This window comes from Lampetra fluviatilis, chromosome 72 (genome assembly GCF_964198595.1).
Source record: "Lampetra fluviatilis chromosome 72, kcLamFluv1.1, whole genome shotgun sequence".
Taxonomy (NCBI): Eukaryota; Metazoa; Chordata; class Hyperoartia; order Petromyzontiformes; family Petromyzontidae; genus Lampetra; species Lampetra fluviatilis.
Window position 1 is genome coordinate 3,436,822 of NC_136346.1, and position 19,357 is coordinate 3,456,178.

The 19,357-nt window shown below is 50.2% G+C and overlaps 1 protein-coding gene across 3 annotated transcripts; it reads left to right on the top strand.

Annotated features, from left to right (window-relative positions):
* Positions 1-341: 341 nt before the first annotated feature.
* LOC144953096 (uncharacterized) lies at positions 342-18,925 on the top strand. Of its 3 annotated transcripts, none has more exons than XM_078883626.1 (4): positions 342-517; positions 9,121-9,310; positions 13,354-13,473; positions 14,456-18,925. In XM_078883626.1, exons 2-4 carry the CDS (start codon positions 9,151-9,153, stop codon positions 15,610-15,612), a joined length of 1,437 nt encoding a protein of 478 aa, XP_078739752.1. In that variant the 5' UTR covers positions 342-517; positions 9,121-9,150; the 3' UTR covers positions 15,613-18,925. The 3 variants fall into 3 exon arrangements, with proteins under 3 accessions (XP_078739752.1, XP_078739751.1, XP_078739750.1); XM_078883625.1 differs by having other exon boundaries at positions 357-504; XM_078883624.1 differs by lacking the exon at positions 342-517 and adding an exon at positions 529-591.
* Positions 18,926-19,357: the final 432 nt, after the last annotated feature.

Below are 19,357 nucleotides of genomic sequence, written 5' to 3' on the forward strand. Positions count from 1 at the left end.
CTGAGATTCACCGCGCACCCTAGCCCGCAAAACTGTCTGAAGCTGAGTTTCACCGCGGACCCTAGCACTCAAATCTGCGAGCCACACGCTGAGATTCACCGCGCACCCTAGCCCGGAAAACTGTCTGAAGCAGAGTTTCACCGCGGTCCCTAGCACTCAAATCTGCAAGCCACACGCTGAGATTCACCGCGCCCCCTAGCCCGCAAAACTGGCTGAAGCTGAGTTTCACCGCGGACCCCTTGCAATTCAACTCGGCGAGTCGGCCTCTGATATTCACCGCGGACCCCTTACCATTGAACTCGGCGAGTCGGCCTCTGATATTCACCGCGGACCCCTTACAATTCAACTCAGCGATTCGGCCTCTGATATTCACCGCGGACCCTGGGGCTGGAATCTGCCGCGCGGGAGTGAAACTGCGAGGCCGCGTTGCGAGCGACGACGGCGAAGAGGCGACGAGGAGGAGGCCAGGAAGAGGAGGGGGCCAGGAGGAGGAGGGGGCCACAGGTATGGCGACTGGGTGCGTTGGGAATCGCGACCTCGTTCGTTTCCTCCGTTGCCGCGATGTTCAACTGGGGGAGCCTCGCCTCGCGTGTGCGCTTGTGTGGCACAATCATCACCACCCATCACAACCATCACTATCATCACAACCATCACTATCATCACCACCCATCATCACTATCATCACCACCCATCATCACAACCAACATCATCACTATCATCACCACTATCAACACCATCACTTTCATCACTATCATCACCACCACAATCACCACCAACACCATCATCAATACCATCATCATCACTACCATCACCACCACCACAATCATCACTTTCATCACCACCACCATCATCACTTTCACCACCAACATCATTATCATTACCACCACCATTATCATGACTACCATCACCACCACCATCATCACTATCACCACCATCACTATCACCACCATCATCATCACCACCATCACTATTACCACCATCATCATCACTACCATCATCACTACCACCACCATCATCACTACCATCATCACTACCATCACCACCATCATCACTACCATCACCACCATCATCACTACCATCACCACCATCATCACTACCATCACCACCATCATCACTACCATCATCACTACCATCATCACTACCATCACCACCATCATCACTATCATCACCACCACCATCATCACTACCATCACCACCACCATCATCACTTTCATCACCACCACCATCACTTTTATCACCACCACCATCATCACTTTCACCACCACCATCATCACTTTCACCACCATCATCATCATCACCACCATTATCATAACTACCACCACCATCATCATCACTACCATCACCACCACCATCATCATCACCATCATCACTACCATCACCACCACCATCATCACTTTCATCACCATCACCATCATCACTTTCACCACCACCATCATCACTACCATCACCACCACCATCATCACTTTCATCACCACCACCATCATCACTTTCATCACCACCACCATCATCACTTTCATCACCACCATCATCACTATCACCACCACCATCATCACTTTCACCACCACCATCATCACTTTCACCACCAACACCATCATCACTTTCACCACCAACACCATCATCACTTTCACCACCAACACCATCATCATTATCATCACCACCAACATCATTATCATCACCACCACCATTATCATGACTACCATCACCACCACCATTATCATGACTACCATCACCACCACCATCATCATCACTACCATCACCCCCACCATCATCATCACTACCATCACCACCACCATCATCATCACTATCACCACCATCGTCATCACTATCACCACCATCATCACTACCATCACCACCATCATCATCACTACCATCACCACCACCATTATCATAACTACCATCACCACCATCATCAGTACCATCACCACCATCATTATCATCATCACCATCACTACCATCACCACCACCACCATCATCAGTACCTTCACCACCATCAGTACCATCACCACCATCATCACTACCATCACCACCATCATCACTACCATCACCACTATCATCACTGCCATCACCACCATCATCATCACTGCCATCACCCACCACCATCATATTATCACTACAACCACCACCATCATAATCATCACTACCATCACCATCACTACCATTACCACCACCATCATCATCACCACCATTACCATCATCACTATGATCATCGCCACTATCATCACTATCACCACGACCACCACCACTACCATTACCACCACGATCATCATCACCAACATCATCACCACCATTACCATCATCATTACCATCATCATCATCACTATTACCACGATCATCACCTTCACCATTACCACCATCACAACCACCATAATCACCACCACCATGATTGTGACCATCATTACCACAATCCTCACCATCACCACCACCATTACCACCATCGTCGCAACCGTCATCATCGCCACCACCATCGTCACCACCATCGCCAACACCATCGTCACCACCATTACCACCATCATCACCATTACCACCATCACCACCATTACCATCATCACCACCATTACCATCATCACCATCATCACCACCATAATTGCAACCACCACCATCATCACTATCATCACCACCACCATCATCACTATCATCACCACCACCATCATCACTATCATCACCACCACCATCATCACTATCATCACCACCACCATCACTATCATCACCACCACCACCATCATCATCACTACCATTACCACCATCTTCATCACTACCATTACCACCATCTTCATCACTACCATTACCACCATCTTCATCACTACCATTACCACCATCTTCATCACTACCATTACCACCATCTTCATCACTACCATTTCCACCATCTTCATCACTACCATCACCACCATCATCATCACTATCACCATCATCATCACTATCACTATCACCACCACCATCATCATCACTATCACCACCATCATCATCACTATCACCACCATCATCATTACTATCACCACCATCACCATCATCACTATCACCATCACCATCATCACTATCACCACCACCATCATCACTATCATCACCACCACCATCATCACTATCATCACCACCACCATAATCACTATCACCACCACCATCATCACTATCACCACCACCATCATCATCACTACCATTACCACCACCATCATCATCACCACCATTACCATCATCACTATGATCATCGCCACTATCATCACTATCACCACGACCACCACCACTACCATTACCACCACGATCATCATCACCACCATTACCATCATCACTATGATCATCGCCACTATCATCACTATCACCACGACCACCACCACTACCATTACCACCACGACCATCATCACCAACATCATCACCACCATTACCATCATCATTACCATCATCATCATCACTATTACCACGATCATCACCTTCACCATTACCACCATCACAACCACCATAATCACCACCACCATGATTGTGACCATCATTACCACAATCCTCACCATCACCACCACCATTACCACCATCGTCGCAACCGTCATCATCGCCACCACCATCGTCACCACCATCGCCAACACCATCGTCACCACCATTACCACCATCATCACCATTACCACCATCACCACCATTACCATCATCACCACCATTACCATCATCACCATCATCACCACCATAATTGCAACCACCACCATCATCACTATCATCACCACCACCATCATCACTATCATCACCACCACCATCATCACTATCATCACCACCACCATCATCACTATCATCACCACCACCATCACTATCATCACCACCACCACCATCATCATCACTACCATTACCACCATCTTCATCACTACCATTACCACCATCTTCATCACTACCATTACCACCATCTTCATCACTACCATTACCACCATCTTCATCACTACCATTACCACCATCTTCATCACTACCATTTCCACCATCTTCATCACTACCATCACCACCATCATCATCACTATCACCATCATCATCGCTATCACTATCACCACCACCATCATCATCACTATCACCACCATCATCATCACTATCACCACCATCATCATTACTATCACCACCATCACCATCATCACTATCACCATCACCATCATCACTATCACCACCACCATCATCACTATCATCACCACCACCATCATCACTATCATCACCACCACCATAATCACTATCACCACCACCATCATCACTATCACCACCACCATCATCATCACTACCATTACCACCACCATCATCATCACCACCATTACCATCATCACTATGATCATCGCCACTATCATCACTATCACCACGACCACCACCACTACCATTACCACCACGATCATCATCACCACCATTACCATCATCACTATGATCATCGCCACTATCATCACTATCACCACGACCACCACCACTACCATTACCACCACGACCATCATCACCAACATCATCACCACCATTACCATCATCATTACCATCATCATCATCACTATTACCACGATCATCACCTTCACCATTACCACCATCACAACCACCATAATCACCACCACCATGATTGTGACCATCATTACCACAATCCTCACCATCACCACCACCATTACCACCATCGTCGCAACCGTCATCATCGCCACCACCATCGTCACCACCATCGCCAACACCATCGTCACCACCATTACCACCATCATCACCATTACCACCATCACCACCATTATCACCATCACCACCATTACCATCATCACCACCATTACCATCATCACCATCATCACCACCATAATTGCAACCACCACCATCATCACTATCATCACCACCACCATCATCACTATCATCACCACCACCATCATCACTATCATCACCACCACCATCATCACTATCATCACCACCACCATCACTATCATCACCACCACCACCATCATCATCACTACCATTACCACCATCTTCATCGCTACCATTACCACCATCTTCATCACTACCATTACCACCATCTTCATCACTACCATTACCACCATCTTCATCACTACCATTACCACCATCTTCATCACTACCATTACCACCATCTTCATCACTACCATTACCACCATCTTCATCACTACCATTTCCACCATCTTCATCACTACCATCACCACCATCATCATCACTATCACCATCATCATCACTATCACTATCACCACCACCATCATCATCACTATCACCACCATCATCATCACTATCACCACCATCATCATTACTATCACCACCATCACCATCATCACTATCACCACCACCATCATCACTATCATCACCACCACCATCATCACTATCATCACCACCACCATAATCACTATCACCACCACCATCATCACTATCACCACCACCATCATCATCACTACCATTACCACCATCTTCATCACTACCATTACCACCATCTTCATCACTACCATTTCCACCATCTTCATCACTACCATTATCACCATCATCATCATCACTATCATCACCACCACCATCATCACTATCACCACCACCATCATCACTTTCATCATCACCATTGCTATCATCACCACCACCATCATCACTATCACCACCAACACCATCATCACTATCATCACCACCACCACCACCATCATCACTATCACCATCACCACCACCACCACAATCATCACTATCATCACCACCATCATCACTATCATCACCACCACCATCATCATCACTATCATCACCAACACCATCGTCAATATCATCACCAACACCATCGTTATCACTATCATCACCACCACCATCACTATCATCACCACCACTATCATCACTATCATCACCACCATCATCACTATCATCACCACCACCATCATCCTCACTGTCATCACCATCATCATCACTATCATCACCACCACCACCATCATTACTATCATCACCACCACCACCACCATCATTACTATCATCACCACCACCATCATCACTATCATCACCACCACCACCACCATCATCACTATCATCACCACCACCATCATCATTACTATCATCACCACCACCACCATCATCATTACTATCATCACCACCACCACCATCACTATCATCATCATCATCATCACCACCATCATCACTATCATCATCACCACCATCATCACTATCATCACCACCACCATCATCCTCACTGTCATCACCATCATCATCACTATCATCACCACCACCACCATCATCACTATCATCACCACCACCACCATCATCACTATCATCATCACCACCATCATCACTATCATCATCACCACCACCACCATCATCACTATCATCATCACCACCACCACCATCACCATCATCACTATCACCACCACCATCATCACTATCATCACCACCACCATCATCACTATCATCACCACCACCATAATCACTATCACCACCACCATCATCACTATCACCACCACCACCATCATCATCACTACCATTACCACCATCTTCATCACTACCATTACCACCATCTTCATCACTACCATTTCCACCATCTTCATCACTACCATTATCACCATCATCATCATCACTATCATCACCACCACCATCATCACTATCACCACCACCATCATCACTTTCATCATCATCATTGCTATCATCACCACCACCATCATCACCACTATCACCACCAACACCATCATCACTATCATCACCACCACCACCATCATCACTATCACCATCACCACCACCACCACCACCACCACAATCATCACTATCATCACCACCACCACCATCATCACTATCATCACCACCACCATCATCATCACTATCATCACCAACACCATCGTCAATATCATCACCAACACCATCGTTATCACTATCATCACCACCACCATCACTATCATCACCACCACTATCATCACTATCATCACCACCATCATCACTATCATCACCACCACCATCATCCTCACTGTCATCACCATCATCATCACTATCATCACCACCACCACCATCATTACTATCATCACCACCACCACCATCATTACTATCATCACCACCACCATCATCACTATCATCACCACCACCACCATCATCATTACTATCATCACCACCACCACCATCATCATTACTATCATCACCACCACCACCATCACTATCATCATCATCACCACCATCATCACTATCATCATCACCACCATCATCACTATCATCATCACCACCACCACCATCATCACTATCATCATCACCACCACCACCATCATCACTATCATCATCACCACCATCATCACTATCATCATCACCACCACCACCATCATCACTATCATCATCACCACCACCACCATCATCACTATCATCATCACCACCACCACCACCATCATCACTATCATCATCACCACCACCACCACCATCATCACTATCATCATCACCACCACCACCATCATCACTATCATCATCACCACCACCACCATCATCACTATCATCATCACCACCACCACCACCACCACCACCATCATCACTATCATCATCACCACCACCACCACCACCATCATCACTATCATCATCACCACCACCACCATCATCACTATCATCATCACCACCACCACCACCATCATCACTATCATCATCACCACCACCACCACCATCATCACTATCATCATCACCACCACCACCATCATCACTATCATCATCACCACCACCACCATCATCACTATCATCATCACCACCACCACCATCATCACTATCATCATCACCACCACCACCACCACCATCATCACTATCATCACCACCACCACCACCACCACCATCATCACTATCATCATCACCACCACCACCATCATCACTATCATCACCACCACCACCTTCATCACTATCATCATCACCACCACCACCACCATCATCACTATCATCATCACCACCACCACCACCATCATCACTATCATCATCACCACCACCACCATCATCACTATCATCATCACCACCACCACCACCACCATCATCACTATCATCATCACCACCACCATCATCACTATCATCATCACCACCACCATCATCACTATCATCATCACCACCACCACCACCATCATCACTATCATCATCACCACCACCACCACCACCATCATCACTATCATCATCACCACCACCACCATCATCACTATCATCACTATCATCATCACCACCACCACCATCATCACTATCATCACTATCATCATCACCACCACCACCATCATCACTATGATCATCACCACCACCACCATCATCACTATCATCATCACCACCACCACCATCATCACTATCATCATCACCACCACCACCATCATCACTATCATCATCACCACCACCACCATCATCACTATCATCATCACCACCACCATCATCACTATCATCATTACAACCACCACCATCATCACTATCATCATCACCACCACCATCATCACTATCATCATCACCACCACCACCACCACCAACATCATCACTATCATCATCACCACCACCACCATCATCACTATCATCACTATCATCATCACCACCACCACCATCATCACTATCATCACTATCATCATCACCACCACCACCATCATCACTATGATCATCACCACCACCACCATCATCACTATCATCATCACCACCACCACCACCATCATCACTATCATCATCACCACCACCACCATCATCACTATCATCATCACCACCACCACCATCATCACTATCATCATCACCACCACCATCATCACTATCATCATTACAACCACCACCATCATCATCACTATCATCACCACCACCACCATCACTATAATCACCACCACCATCATCATCATAACTATCATCACCGTGTGGTTGTGTGTGGTGATCGCCCCGTGTGGCTGTGTGTGGTGATCGCCCCGTGTGGCTTGTAGGTTAGGTGGTGATCACCCCGTGTGGCTTGTAGGTTGTGTGGTGATCACCCTGTGTGGCTTGTAGGCTGTGTGGTGATCACCCCATGTGGCTTGTAGGTTGTGTGGTGATCACCCTGTGTGGCTTGTAGGCTGTGTGGTGATCACCCCGTGTGGCTTGTAGGTTGTGTGGTGATCACCCCGTGTGGCTTGTAGGCTGTGTGGTGATCACCCCATGTGGCTTGTAGGCTGTGTGGTGATCGCCCCATGTGGCTTGTAGGTTATGTGTGATTGCCGCGTGTGGTTACATGTGGACATTTGAACCCCACACCCTCCCCAGGTGCTGCACGTCCTCGAGACACCCGCTGAGATGTCAGGGTTGGAGTTGCAGGCGCACGGCGCCCTCATCAAGTGCGAGGAGGAGGTGGAGCAGCAGCAGCAGGAACAGCAAGAGGAGGAGGCGGGGACGCTCATTTGCCAGTGGCTGGGAAGCCCCGGGGTGCGCCCACCCCTCACGGGGGCTTTCGCTAGTGGGTGACTCCCCTCCCTGCACTCAGACTCATCTCTTTACAGCCGCTACTGCTTTTTGCTGATGTGTTTAGTTTTGAATAATGGATATCCATCACCTCCCCCCACCCCCTCTGGTATTGGCACCTGATTGGCTCACAAGTGACGGCATCACATTTACTCCCTCTGAGACAGAAACAGGAGGAGGATTTCTCCAAAACTGTGGCCGTCGCCTGATGAGGCCGAGTTGTAATTACCGCGAAAACGTCACGGTACTCGAATTGTAAATGTTTTAGTGGGTTTACTCCTGATCACACCGGTGTACTGAACTAGTAATGAATTGGCACGTTTTGTTTACGTGACGAGCCTTACTCATTGGCTGTGGCGGGTTTCACGACGCATTTACGTGATCTAACGCAAAAACCTCTTATGAATACTATTGGTTGCGAAAGCCTACGGGTTCAACTGTGTTTAGTTTGTTGTCCCCCCCCCGCCCACCTCCGATTAGCATGGTTGGCTACATTCGGTGCCAAGGAAGTTCAACATAAAACTACAAACTATTTTTATCTTACCAGGTAAAGCTCACTGAGCTATACAGCTTGTTTTCAGAAGCGACCATCCCACATCTGATAGCTCAATGCAGGGGCTTATCTCACGTGGAAATGTATAGCAGCCAAATACACGCACGTTTCTAAATGTGGAGGGAAAAACCGAAGGACCCAGAGAAAAATCCATGGGGAGAGAGAGAGAGAGACATGCAAATTCCGAGTTTACGGCATCAGGATTGGGATCGAACCCACGATCTATTGTATACCAGGTGAGGTAGTTAACATCTCGTGGCCATTGCGTCCCTAGCTTTCACACACGTACAAATCATGTCTCCGCTGCTTTTAACCTCCCTCTTAACATTTATGAGTCGCACCACGAGGTCTCCGCACCAAACTTGCACCACTAGGATCCACTACGCAAGTCCGGCCATGAGAGTTGCGATCACTTGGGATCCAGTCCACGTGATGCTCAACTCCCACATCCGCTTCTGGCCGAGCGTCTCCCCTGGGTTCCCTTCCCAGTAACCACGCGTGACATCGCCTCTGTTTCTGGAGGGTTTCCCCGCTTCGCACTGCTCTAGAATTATATTTCCATGCAGTGTTTTTGAAGGGGGAAACCAGAGTTTTGCGATCTGCTTTGCGCCGGAAGTATTTTTGTCGCTCGTTTTTAAAATATTACAAAACTCCCAAAACCCAAATTGCCATAACGCAGAGCCTGCGACAGAGGTCGCAACCGGGTACCCGATACCCGTACCCTACCCGATACCTGGGTACCCGTACCCGGCCGGGTATGGGTAGCCGTTTGCAACCCTGGTGCGGCCGGGTACGGGTAGGCCATGAGTCACTGGTGAGTAACCGTTTGTCACTCATTTCGGGTAGGGTACGGGTAGGGAACGGATACCCGTACCCGGCCGGGTACGGGTACCCATTTGCGACCCTGGTGCGGCCGGGTACGGGTAAGGAATCAAAACCCGTTTGCGACCTCTGGCCTGCGACTCCCCCAGTGCTGTGAGGCCCAGACCCCTCCACGGTCTGTTGGCGCTTGGTGGAACTTCACTTTAACAGCAGCGTCTCACCGAGAGGAGTGATCTAGGTTTGTGTGACTTCCGCAAACAGTGCCACACTGTGTCCCAGCACCATAGTGTATGGAGGCGTTTGTCTGTGTCTTAGTGTACGTGCGGCAGTACGCATGCCCACCCACCACATGCCCCCAAACAGCTTTTGTTCGACCGGATAGAAGGGTCTAAACGGGCGCGGCACGGGCTAGAGAAAAGCTGAAGTGATGTGGTACGAGAGAATATGAAGCTGAGTGGACTTTCCAATATCTGGTACCAGCGGTGTCAAGGTATCAGCCTCTGTGAGGAGGCTCGTGAAGAATGCTCCTGGGCAATTGTAGCCAGACGCCCTTCAGCAACAGCAGAGTGCAGAGGAGCGATGCTCACAACAACAATAGAATTGTCAGGCGGCTAAAACACAGCAAGTTAGCACAGTAGGGAGCACAGGTGGTGCATCCAGTTATCTCAGTCAACCCATGGCACATGGGTCTGTCCTGTGACCTGTCAGCGGGCGTTCAACACTTCACGTGCACATAGCCTGACACAAGTGCCGTGGTAACATCGCCGCCACTTAGTGGCAAATGGCGGCTGCTATGTGCATGTGTGTGTGGTAGTGTGGGATGTGTGTTATTGTGGTAGTGCAGCATTTAGTGAGCTGCGCTATGAACCTGGCCACCTAGGTTCAATTCCTGCCCACGGTCAACATCGGTGACAATTATCTGAACTGGACCTGGGTCTCGCCTAGGTCGACTCAGCCTCAAATGAGTACCTGGTGCAGTGTGTAAATATTGGTACTTGAAAGGCAAAGGCAGACGGCCATGGGACTCCCCACCAACTCCCTCGTGTCCCGTGCCGGCCTTCATAAGTGCTTGCTAACAGCACTTAATCCTGTAATCTATTAAGGCTATACGGGTGGTCTTTGTCGTCGTTCATGTGTTTTTGCATGATTGTATTAGTGTGTGTGGGCATGTGTGTTAATGCGTGTTAGTGTGCATGTGTTGGTGTACGTGAGGTTTGTGTTTGCGTGCGTCGGGCAGTTGTGGAGAGAGTGGAGAAGTTTCTGTACCTGGGCAGTGTGGTTTGGTGATGTGGTGATGTCACCATCCGATGTAACATCGTTACAACTGTGTGATCCACAGTACGAGATCCGCAGGATTTGAATGTTGCCCTGATGGTCCCCATTTAAATAAAAAACGGGGAATGCACTGATTGCAACAACTTCTGGGGCATCTTTCTCCTCATTGTGCCGGGAAAGGTCCTGGCAAGGATTATTCAACATCGCCTTGCCATACATGCAGAGGAGTGGGGCACTGCGGTGGCGATATGTTAACTACCTCGCCAGGTATGCAGGAGGTCGTGGGTTCGATCCCAGCCCAAACCCCTGCTGTATATTTGGAGTTTGCATGTTCTACCCGTGGACATGTGGATTTTTATCTGGGTCCTCCGGTTATTCCCTTCACATTTAGAAACATGCGTTCAGAGTATTTGACGGCGAGAAATTTCCACACGATGAGCCACTTTGTTGAGATGTCATTTGTGGCCCGGTGACTTCTGCTGCATAGCTTAGTGGGCTTTACCTGGTTAAAAAAAAATATTTTGACAATCATCCCAATCAGATCTCCCATTGCACCTGGATCTGTCCCTGTCACCTGTCAGCCTTCGACACTCCACATGGCCTCGGAGTACACCTGGTCTGGCATGGCACGGGCGCCGTGGTGACATCACCGCCACTTCGTGGTGAATTGGCGGCTGTTGTGTGTGCGCGTGTGCATGAGTGTTTTTCTTTTGTGTTCGTGGACAGTGGTGGTGCAGTGGTTTGCCTGCTGTGCCATGGACCCAGTGACCCGAGTTCAATTCCCACTCACAGCCAAAACAGTAGTCCCTCAGTTAACAGTGACATCGGTTCATGGTTTTTCGGTTAACGTTTGGCCTCCCATAGGACCCTGTGGTTTTGACTAACGTTAACATTTTGATTAACGGTATGTTTACATTATGCACGCGGGCGCCAATTTTGGCCAATCTGAGTGCTCGTAAGGGGGCTGGGCCATGCCCTCAGCCAATTAGTGATGCCCATCTCTGAGACTTTAGACCTTGACTAGCTTTTTTTGCATTTCATCTTCAGTTTTTGCAGTGGAAACAGCTCTCTTGTGCAGACTCAATGATTTTGACTTATTTTTCAACTTACAAGGTAATTTGATTGACAGTTATTTTGGTGAACAGTAGTTTTTACGGAAAGGATTGAAAACGTTAACCGAGGGACTTCTGTGCCAGAGGTGCTTATCAAAACCAGTAATGGGCCTCCCATAAGTCGATTCAGCCATGAAGGAGACGAAGTCGGCCGGCAGTGGCACTGTCCACACCACCCACACGTGTGCCATGCTGGCCTTCATAGGTGCTGCAACACTTGCCCCAACTGTCTCTGTGGGCTAATGGGTAGAATCTTTGTTTTGATGGTTTTGCCAGCTCTGGGCGGAGACGACATCCATGCCACCACTTCCAGCGATGCCATAGAGGCCTTGCCAGACGCTCGCGGGAGCTGGGAGTGCACTGAGGAGGCGGTGAAGATGGAGAACATGAGCCAGGGTTGGTCCCCTCCTCCTCCTCTCCCTCCCTTCTCACTGCTTCCATGTGCATCACCGAACGTCCAGAAAACCACAGCTTACCCAAGGGGTATCGCCAAACGTTATCGCGAAGTTGTTGGTTGGCATTAGCCCCCCGTTTATAAATCTACAGTTCCCCATGGTCGCACCGCGAAGTTGGTCTCGTGGCTTGTGACGACGCTAGAACGCAGGTAAACCAGGAAACACCACCGCCGAAGGGTAAAGTTAATAGAGCGATCGACACGTGGCACGGCCACCGGCTTGGGCGGGCTGGTACAAGGCCTTGCCTGGGATTGGCAAACGAGAGACCCCAAGAAGAGACTTGGGAAGGAGCTATGTGATACCGTCTCCCTTCACGCCTTGTTCTGAGGCTCTCCTGGCTGTCTGAGTTCATTTTCGTGGCAGTTCCAATGGCGCAATACAGACAAAATCATCACCACCACCATGATCACCATCACTACCTTTACTACCATCACCACCGTCACTATCACCACCGTCACTATCACCACCATTACCACCAACAACAACCGCCAATTTCCACTAAGTGGCGGTGATGTCACCGCAGTGCTTTAAAGCTACATGAGGAGTTGAGGGGGTTGAGTGTTTCATGACACAATACCCAAGCAGGTGCTTAATGGTAAGGCCCCACCTCTTAGTAGAACACTGCAGGTCTCCTGGCTCTGTCAAATGGGGTGTGACCAGGAGACGCCATAGACGCCTGTCCTCACGGGGCCTCCGGCACAAGCTTAGTTCGGTGAGTGGTAATTCAATTGAAGGTGGAGAGGTTACCAGCCCCTCGCACCCATCCAGAGCCTCTCTTAGCTGCTGTGGTGGCTACCGTCCGGTACCACCGAGGAGGTAGGGGGTTGTTTCTTTGCCAGACACCATCATCCACCCTAACCAATCCACCATTACAACCACCACCAATACAGGTAGAGTCCTAACGGAGCGTTTATGATTCGCAGTGGCGGCTCTGCGGCGCCCCGGCGACGAGGACGGGGGCTACTCGTGCCCCATCTGCTTCGAGGAGTTCCTCACCGAGCGCTCGATCCAGACCCACATGAGGAAGCACACGCGGCCGCCGCCGCCCGTGCGCATCCGCCGGGGCGAGCGAACCCACATCTGCACCACGTGCGGCAAGGGCTTCATGCAATCGTCTAACCTCAAGATCCATGAGCGCACGCACACGGGCGAGAAGCCCTACAAGTGCACGACATGCGGCAGCGCCTTCACCCAGTCCAAGGACCTCAAGCTGCACGAGCTGATCCACACGGGTGAGAAGCCGCATGAGTGCGCCACGTGCGGCAAGGCGTTCCGCAGCATGTCGCACCTCAAGAGCCACGAGCTGATCCACACCGGCGAGAAGCCCTACGTTTGCTTCGTGTGCGGCGGCGCCTTCACGCAGTCCAGCAACCTGCGCAAGCACCAGCGCATGCACACGGGTGAGAAGCCGCACGTGTGCGCCACGTGCGGAAAGGCGTTCAAGCAGACGTCGTACCTCAAGATCCACGAGCGCATCCACACGGGCGAGAAGCCCTATGTGTGCTCCGTGTGCGGCAGCGCCTTCATCCAGCCCAACGACCTCAAGTTCCACGAGATGATCCACACGGGTGAGCGGCCGCACGAGTGCCCGACGTGCGGCAAGACGTTCCGCAAGCACTCGCACCTGCGCAGCCACGAGATGATCCACACGGGTGAGAAGCCCTACGTGTGCTCCGTGTGCGGCAGCTCCTTCATCCAGGCCAGCGACCTCAAGAAGCACCACCGCATGCACACGGGCGAGCGGCCGCACGAGTGCACCACGTGCGGCAAGGGTTTCCGCAAGGTATCCTACCTCAAGGTGCACGAGCGCACACACACTGGTGAGAAGCCCTTCAAGTGCGAGGCGTGCGGCAGCGCCTTCATCCAGGCCAACGACCTCAAGGTCCACGAGATGATCCACACGGGCGAGCGGCCGCACGGCTGCACCGCGTGCGGCAAGACGTTCCGCAAGCTGTCGTGCCTAAAGAGCCATGAGCGCACGCACACCGGCGAGAAGCCCTTCAAGTGCACCATGTGCAAGAAGGCCTTCATCCAGGCCAGCAGCCTGAGGAAGCACGAGAAGGTGCACGCCAATGACTAGACGCTGCGGCCTGAGTGTCGGCCGGGCTGAGACTACCAAGATCGGCTTCCCAGGACCGGGATTTAGCCCTCGGCGGCTGCAGACATTTGTGACCTCACCTCGGCCCATTTCCAGACCTGGGTGGGGTTATGACCATCGGCAAGATACGTGGCGAGAGCAAGTATTGATCTCGTCAACTAGTATTTTTAATCACTCTGGCTCCTTGCTGGCATAGATCAGCCATCTAAGGCGCCATTACATTGAACACACAGAATGCTAAATCTGTGTTTTTAAATATAGCGTAAAAGCAAGAACACAATTCCTAATTGAATTTCCCCATCACCTTAACCATCATCCTCCTTACCACAATAAGAAAGTGGAATTAAATGACTGAAGATCATGATCAGTGAATAGAAACAATTACACAGAAGTAGAACAGAAGTGACCATGAAATAGCGATCATGATGTAGAACGTCCTGGTCAAGAACCCGGGAGTGAGGATCGGGGGAGGTAGGCAGTGAGGAACGTCGTGGGCCCAATGGCATGAAAGAGTTGAAGCTTCGCTGCCTCTTGTGCCATGACCTCTAACACCCACGAGTGTCTCCCGAGGTGACAGGAGTCGCAAAGTTAATTGTTTGCACCAATGTAGAGTTTCCATTGCGTAGCATCACCTGTGGTGGAGCTGTTGTATTGAGATAGAGAATATCCATTGAACGTTGCAATCGTGAACAAACTTATTCTAGATTTCGGATTAATTCGGTCGTGCGTGTGAACAAGTGTAGAGATGGAGATCGGACCCCTCTTGACGGATGTAGGAGTCGGACGGAGTGCAGTCAAAGCAAGGCACTCAAGTTGTGTGGAGCCACTGAACAAGGCAGACTTGTGAACAATTTAAACTTGAGGGACAATACGATGCAATGGGGAGAGGCTGGGATGATCGAGGAGACGGGGAGGCAATCGGCCCAGAGCAATTGCCAAAGATGCCCAGCAAACTGCGACGTGAAAGGAGGATAATCGCTGACGTGTTGCGTCCGGCTGAAGGCGCTGCGGAGCCCGCATCGAGAACTGAGCGCTTCACATTCATCTGACTTGTCCAAACTTTATTTCCTGAGCGGCGTGAAACCGGGAACACCTACAAAAATTTACTCTGAAGTGGGAGGAAACCAGTCTCCTACAAAACCACCGGTGGCATTGTGACCTAAAAACCTTCAGCGCCTAGAGAGGCATGGATGCAGACACGATGAAGGATGTGCAGTTTGTGTATCTCATCGGGTTATAAAGGACTGCTACTATATACTCTAAGATAGAACATAAAGAGCGTGAAAACGTGCACATTGAAAACCATGACCTCAGAGTGACTAGGACCGCCAGGCATCGAGCCAAACCCAGCGGCAGAAGTCGTGAAGCCGCCCTCCTAGGCAGATGCACGAGTGGTGCCCAAACCACGGACAAACCGAGGGCACCCAGGTCCCCAGTTGGCTGCTCCACGTAACACATGGAGGGAGATGAGAATGAGAGGCTTCAGGAGACTCAGTCAGTGGCTCGGGAGACGGAGTGAGGACACCGAGTCGATGTCTGTGAAAGAAAAGAGCTTTAACTCATCGGATTCTTCTAGTATAAATAGATATTCTGATTCTAAGTTGGTGCTGGTGTGTGTGGAACCATTGGAGCTCATGGAGAAGAGGTGGCTCCAGGCTCTCTGGGTTTGTGAACTCTAGTGGGAGCAGCTGGAGGAGGAGCAGTAGAAGGAAAAGGAGGAGCTGTGGAGGCTCTGGATAGGAGCCTCGGCGTGAGGATGTGGGCCGCGGTGCTCAATGACGCGCCGGGGTCGAGAGCCGGAGTCGACTCTCGCATCGCCGTGTGAACGGCTCCCAGCGTCTGGTAGAATGCCGCTCCCCTTGGGGCCAAACATTGATCGCCCCGGCTGCTTCACACTGGCAATAATGTCCTTCAATTTCAGCGTGGAGAAGCGCATCTGCAGAATAGTTATGGGAGTGCCACCAACTTCATGGCTGTGACATCCAGTGTCGAATAAGGTAACATCCCTTGGTGTCCTTGTGGACAGCGAACTGACATTCGCCAATCGCATCAGGCGCCTGACTAGACGCTGCTTCTACCAGCTTCGACAACTGCGCACAGTCTATCGTGCTCTGTGGAGACTGCCAGGATGCTCGTCCAGGCATTCATCATCTGCCGAGTAGACAACTGCAAGAGCATCTTCGGCTCTGCCAGCGCTGTTCGTCTGCGGCCACTCCAGTTGGTGATACGTGGTGAGCTGCACTGGCTACCTATTAAATACAGGATTGTGTAGAAATTATGCTTAATTGTCTTCAAGAGTCTTCATCAATCTGCTCCATCCTATCTTACCAGCTTCAACAGACCCAAATCGACTCTGACTACGATTCGCGGCTCGGGGTGACCTGCTGCTGTACCCGCGTGTAAATTGTGTGTGATACGGCCAGCGCAGTTTTGGGATCTCCCGGCCAAAGACGTGGTACACACTGCCAGCTCATGTTCGAGATTCATCCCTGAGTCGGAGCCAGTTCTGCAACAGTCTCAAAACAGTGTTTCAGAAAGCCTTCTGCAATGTGTGATTAATGCACATTCGTGATGGACTGGACTCATAAGAGTGGGCAATAACAAACATTCTTACTCTGATTAGCACGGTTGGCTACGTACGGTGTGAAATAAGTTAAACGTACATATACATACAGGCTTAGAAAAGGATGACGATAACGTCGACATCGCCTCAAGCCCGCTGAGTATAGAGGAGTTGTGTCCTGTGGCAGGGATTGTGGTGAGAGGATTTCCCATCCACTGTATTGGTGCAAGCCAAAGCAGAGATGTCGAGTACGGGCAGAGGGTATAGCGTTTGGCTTGCGATGAAGAGGCTGTGTGTTAACTCAATCCTCTGGCCAATGAGGTCCTGTTATGGAAAAGTGTAGTTTCCACATGTCTTTATAGAGGACGCGAGTGTGACTTCACGTGGACTTTGATGTCCCGGTGACTTGATGAGCCACACTACAGGTATGAACCCGTGCAAACAAACCAACTGAGAAGGGACCCTCTTGCAAAAGAGAGCCTGCTGCGGCGGCGGTGGTCACTGTACGGGGACCGATGATGGACATTGCTGGAGAGAGATGGCGTTTCGGTGAGTGGTGAACGTCTTGGATGTGGGTTGCTCGTTCGCTTCTAGTTTCCCAGTAGTCATCGGGGCCACTACATATAGTATCGTCGCGGAGTCCCAGCCTTCACACGCACGCTTGCGCCACATTTTAACCCATTTCCTGCGTGACGACTGGGCATAGGAGGGGGGGGGCGGGGGTATGGCAGGGGTGATTGTAGTGGAGGGGGGGTGGTGGTTGTAGCCAAGGGGATTGACCAGTAGCGCCTGGGTCGGCGTGGGGGTCGCGGGGACTAATGGGGTTGAAGGATCGCGAGCCGCTGCTCATCTGCACCTGGGGAGACAGATGGTGTGCAGTCGTGCAATGTGCTCCGGTGTATGCAGGCGCGTGTAGTCTTAGAAATGTTCTTTATTGATGTTGGTCAAATGTAGTGTTGGTGTATTTTTAATGCTTTTGTTGCGCTGTGCTGCGTCTAGGGTAGTGCTTGAGTGTGGGAGTCGCGTGTCCGTGAATTTGGGAGTAAAAACAAACTTGGCTCAACATGAGACCGGTCTCATGCATTTGTGTCGCCGCTCCTATTCACTCCTCACGACGCTTACGCGATAACTTTCTCAAAGCCACGTGGGGGGGAAGTCACCGCC

Bases quoted from the DNA above. Each gene is read 5' to 3' on its own strand.
- LOC144953096 (XM_078883624.1), top strand. From the start codon at position 562: ATGTTCAACTGGGGGAGCCTCGCCTCGCGT. The intron at 9,311-13,353 runs GTGGGTGACTCC...TGGTTTTGCCAG, and splicing joins CCTCACGGGGGCTTTCGCTA to CTCTGGGCGGAGACGACATC. The intron at 13,474-14,455 runs GTTGGTCCCCTC...TATGATTCGCAG, and splicing joins GATGGAGAACATGAGCCAGG to TGGCGGCTCTGCGGCGCCCC.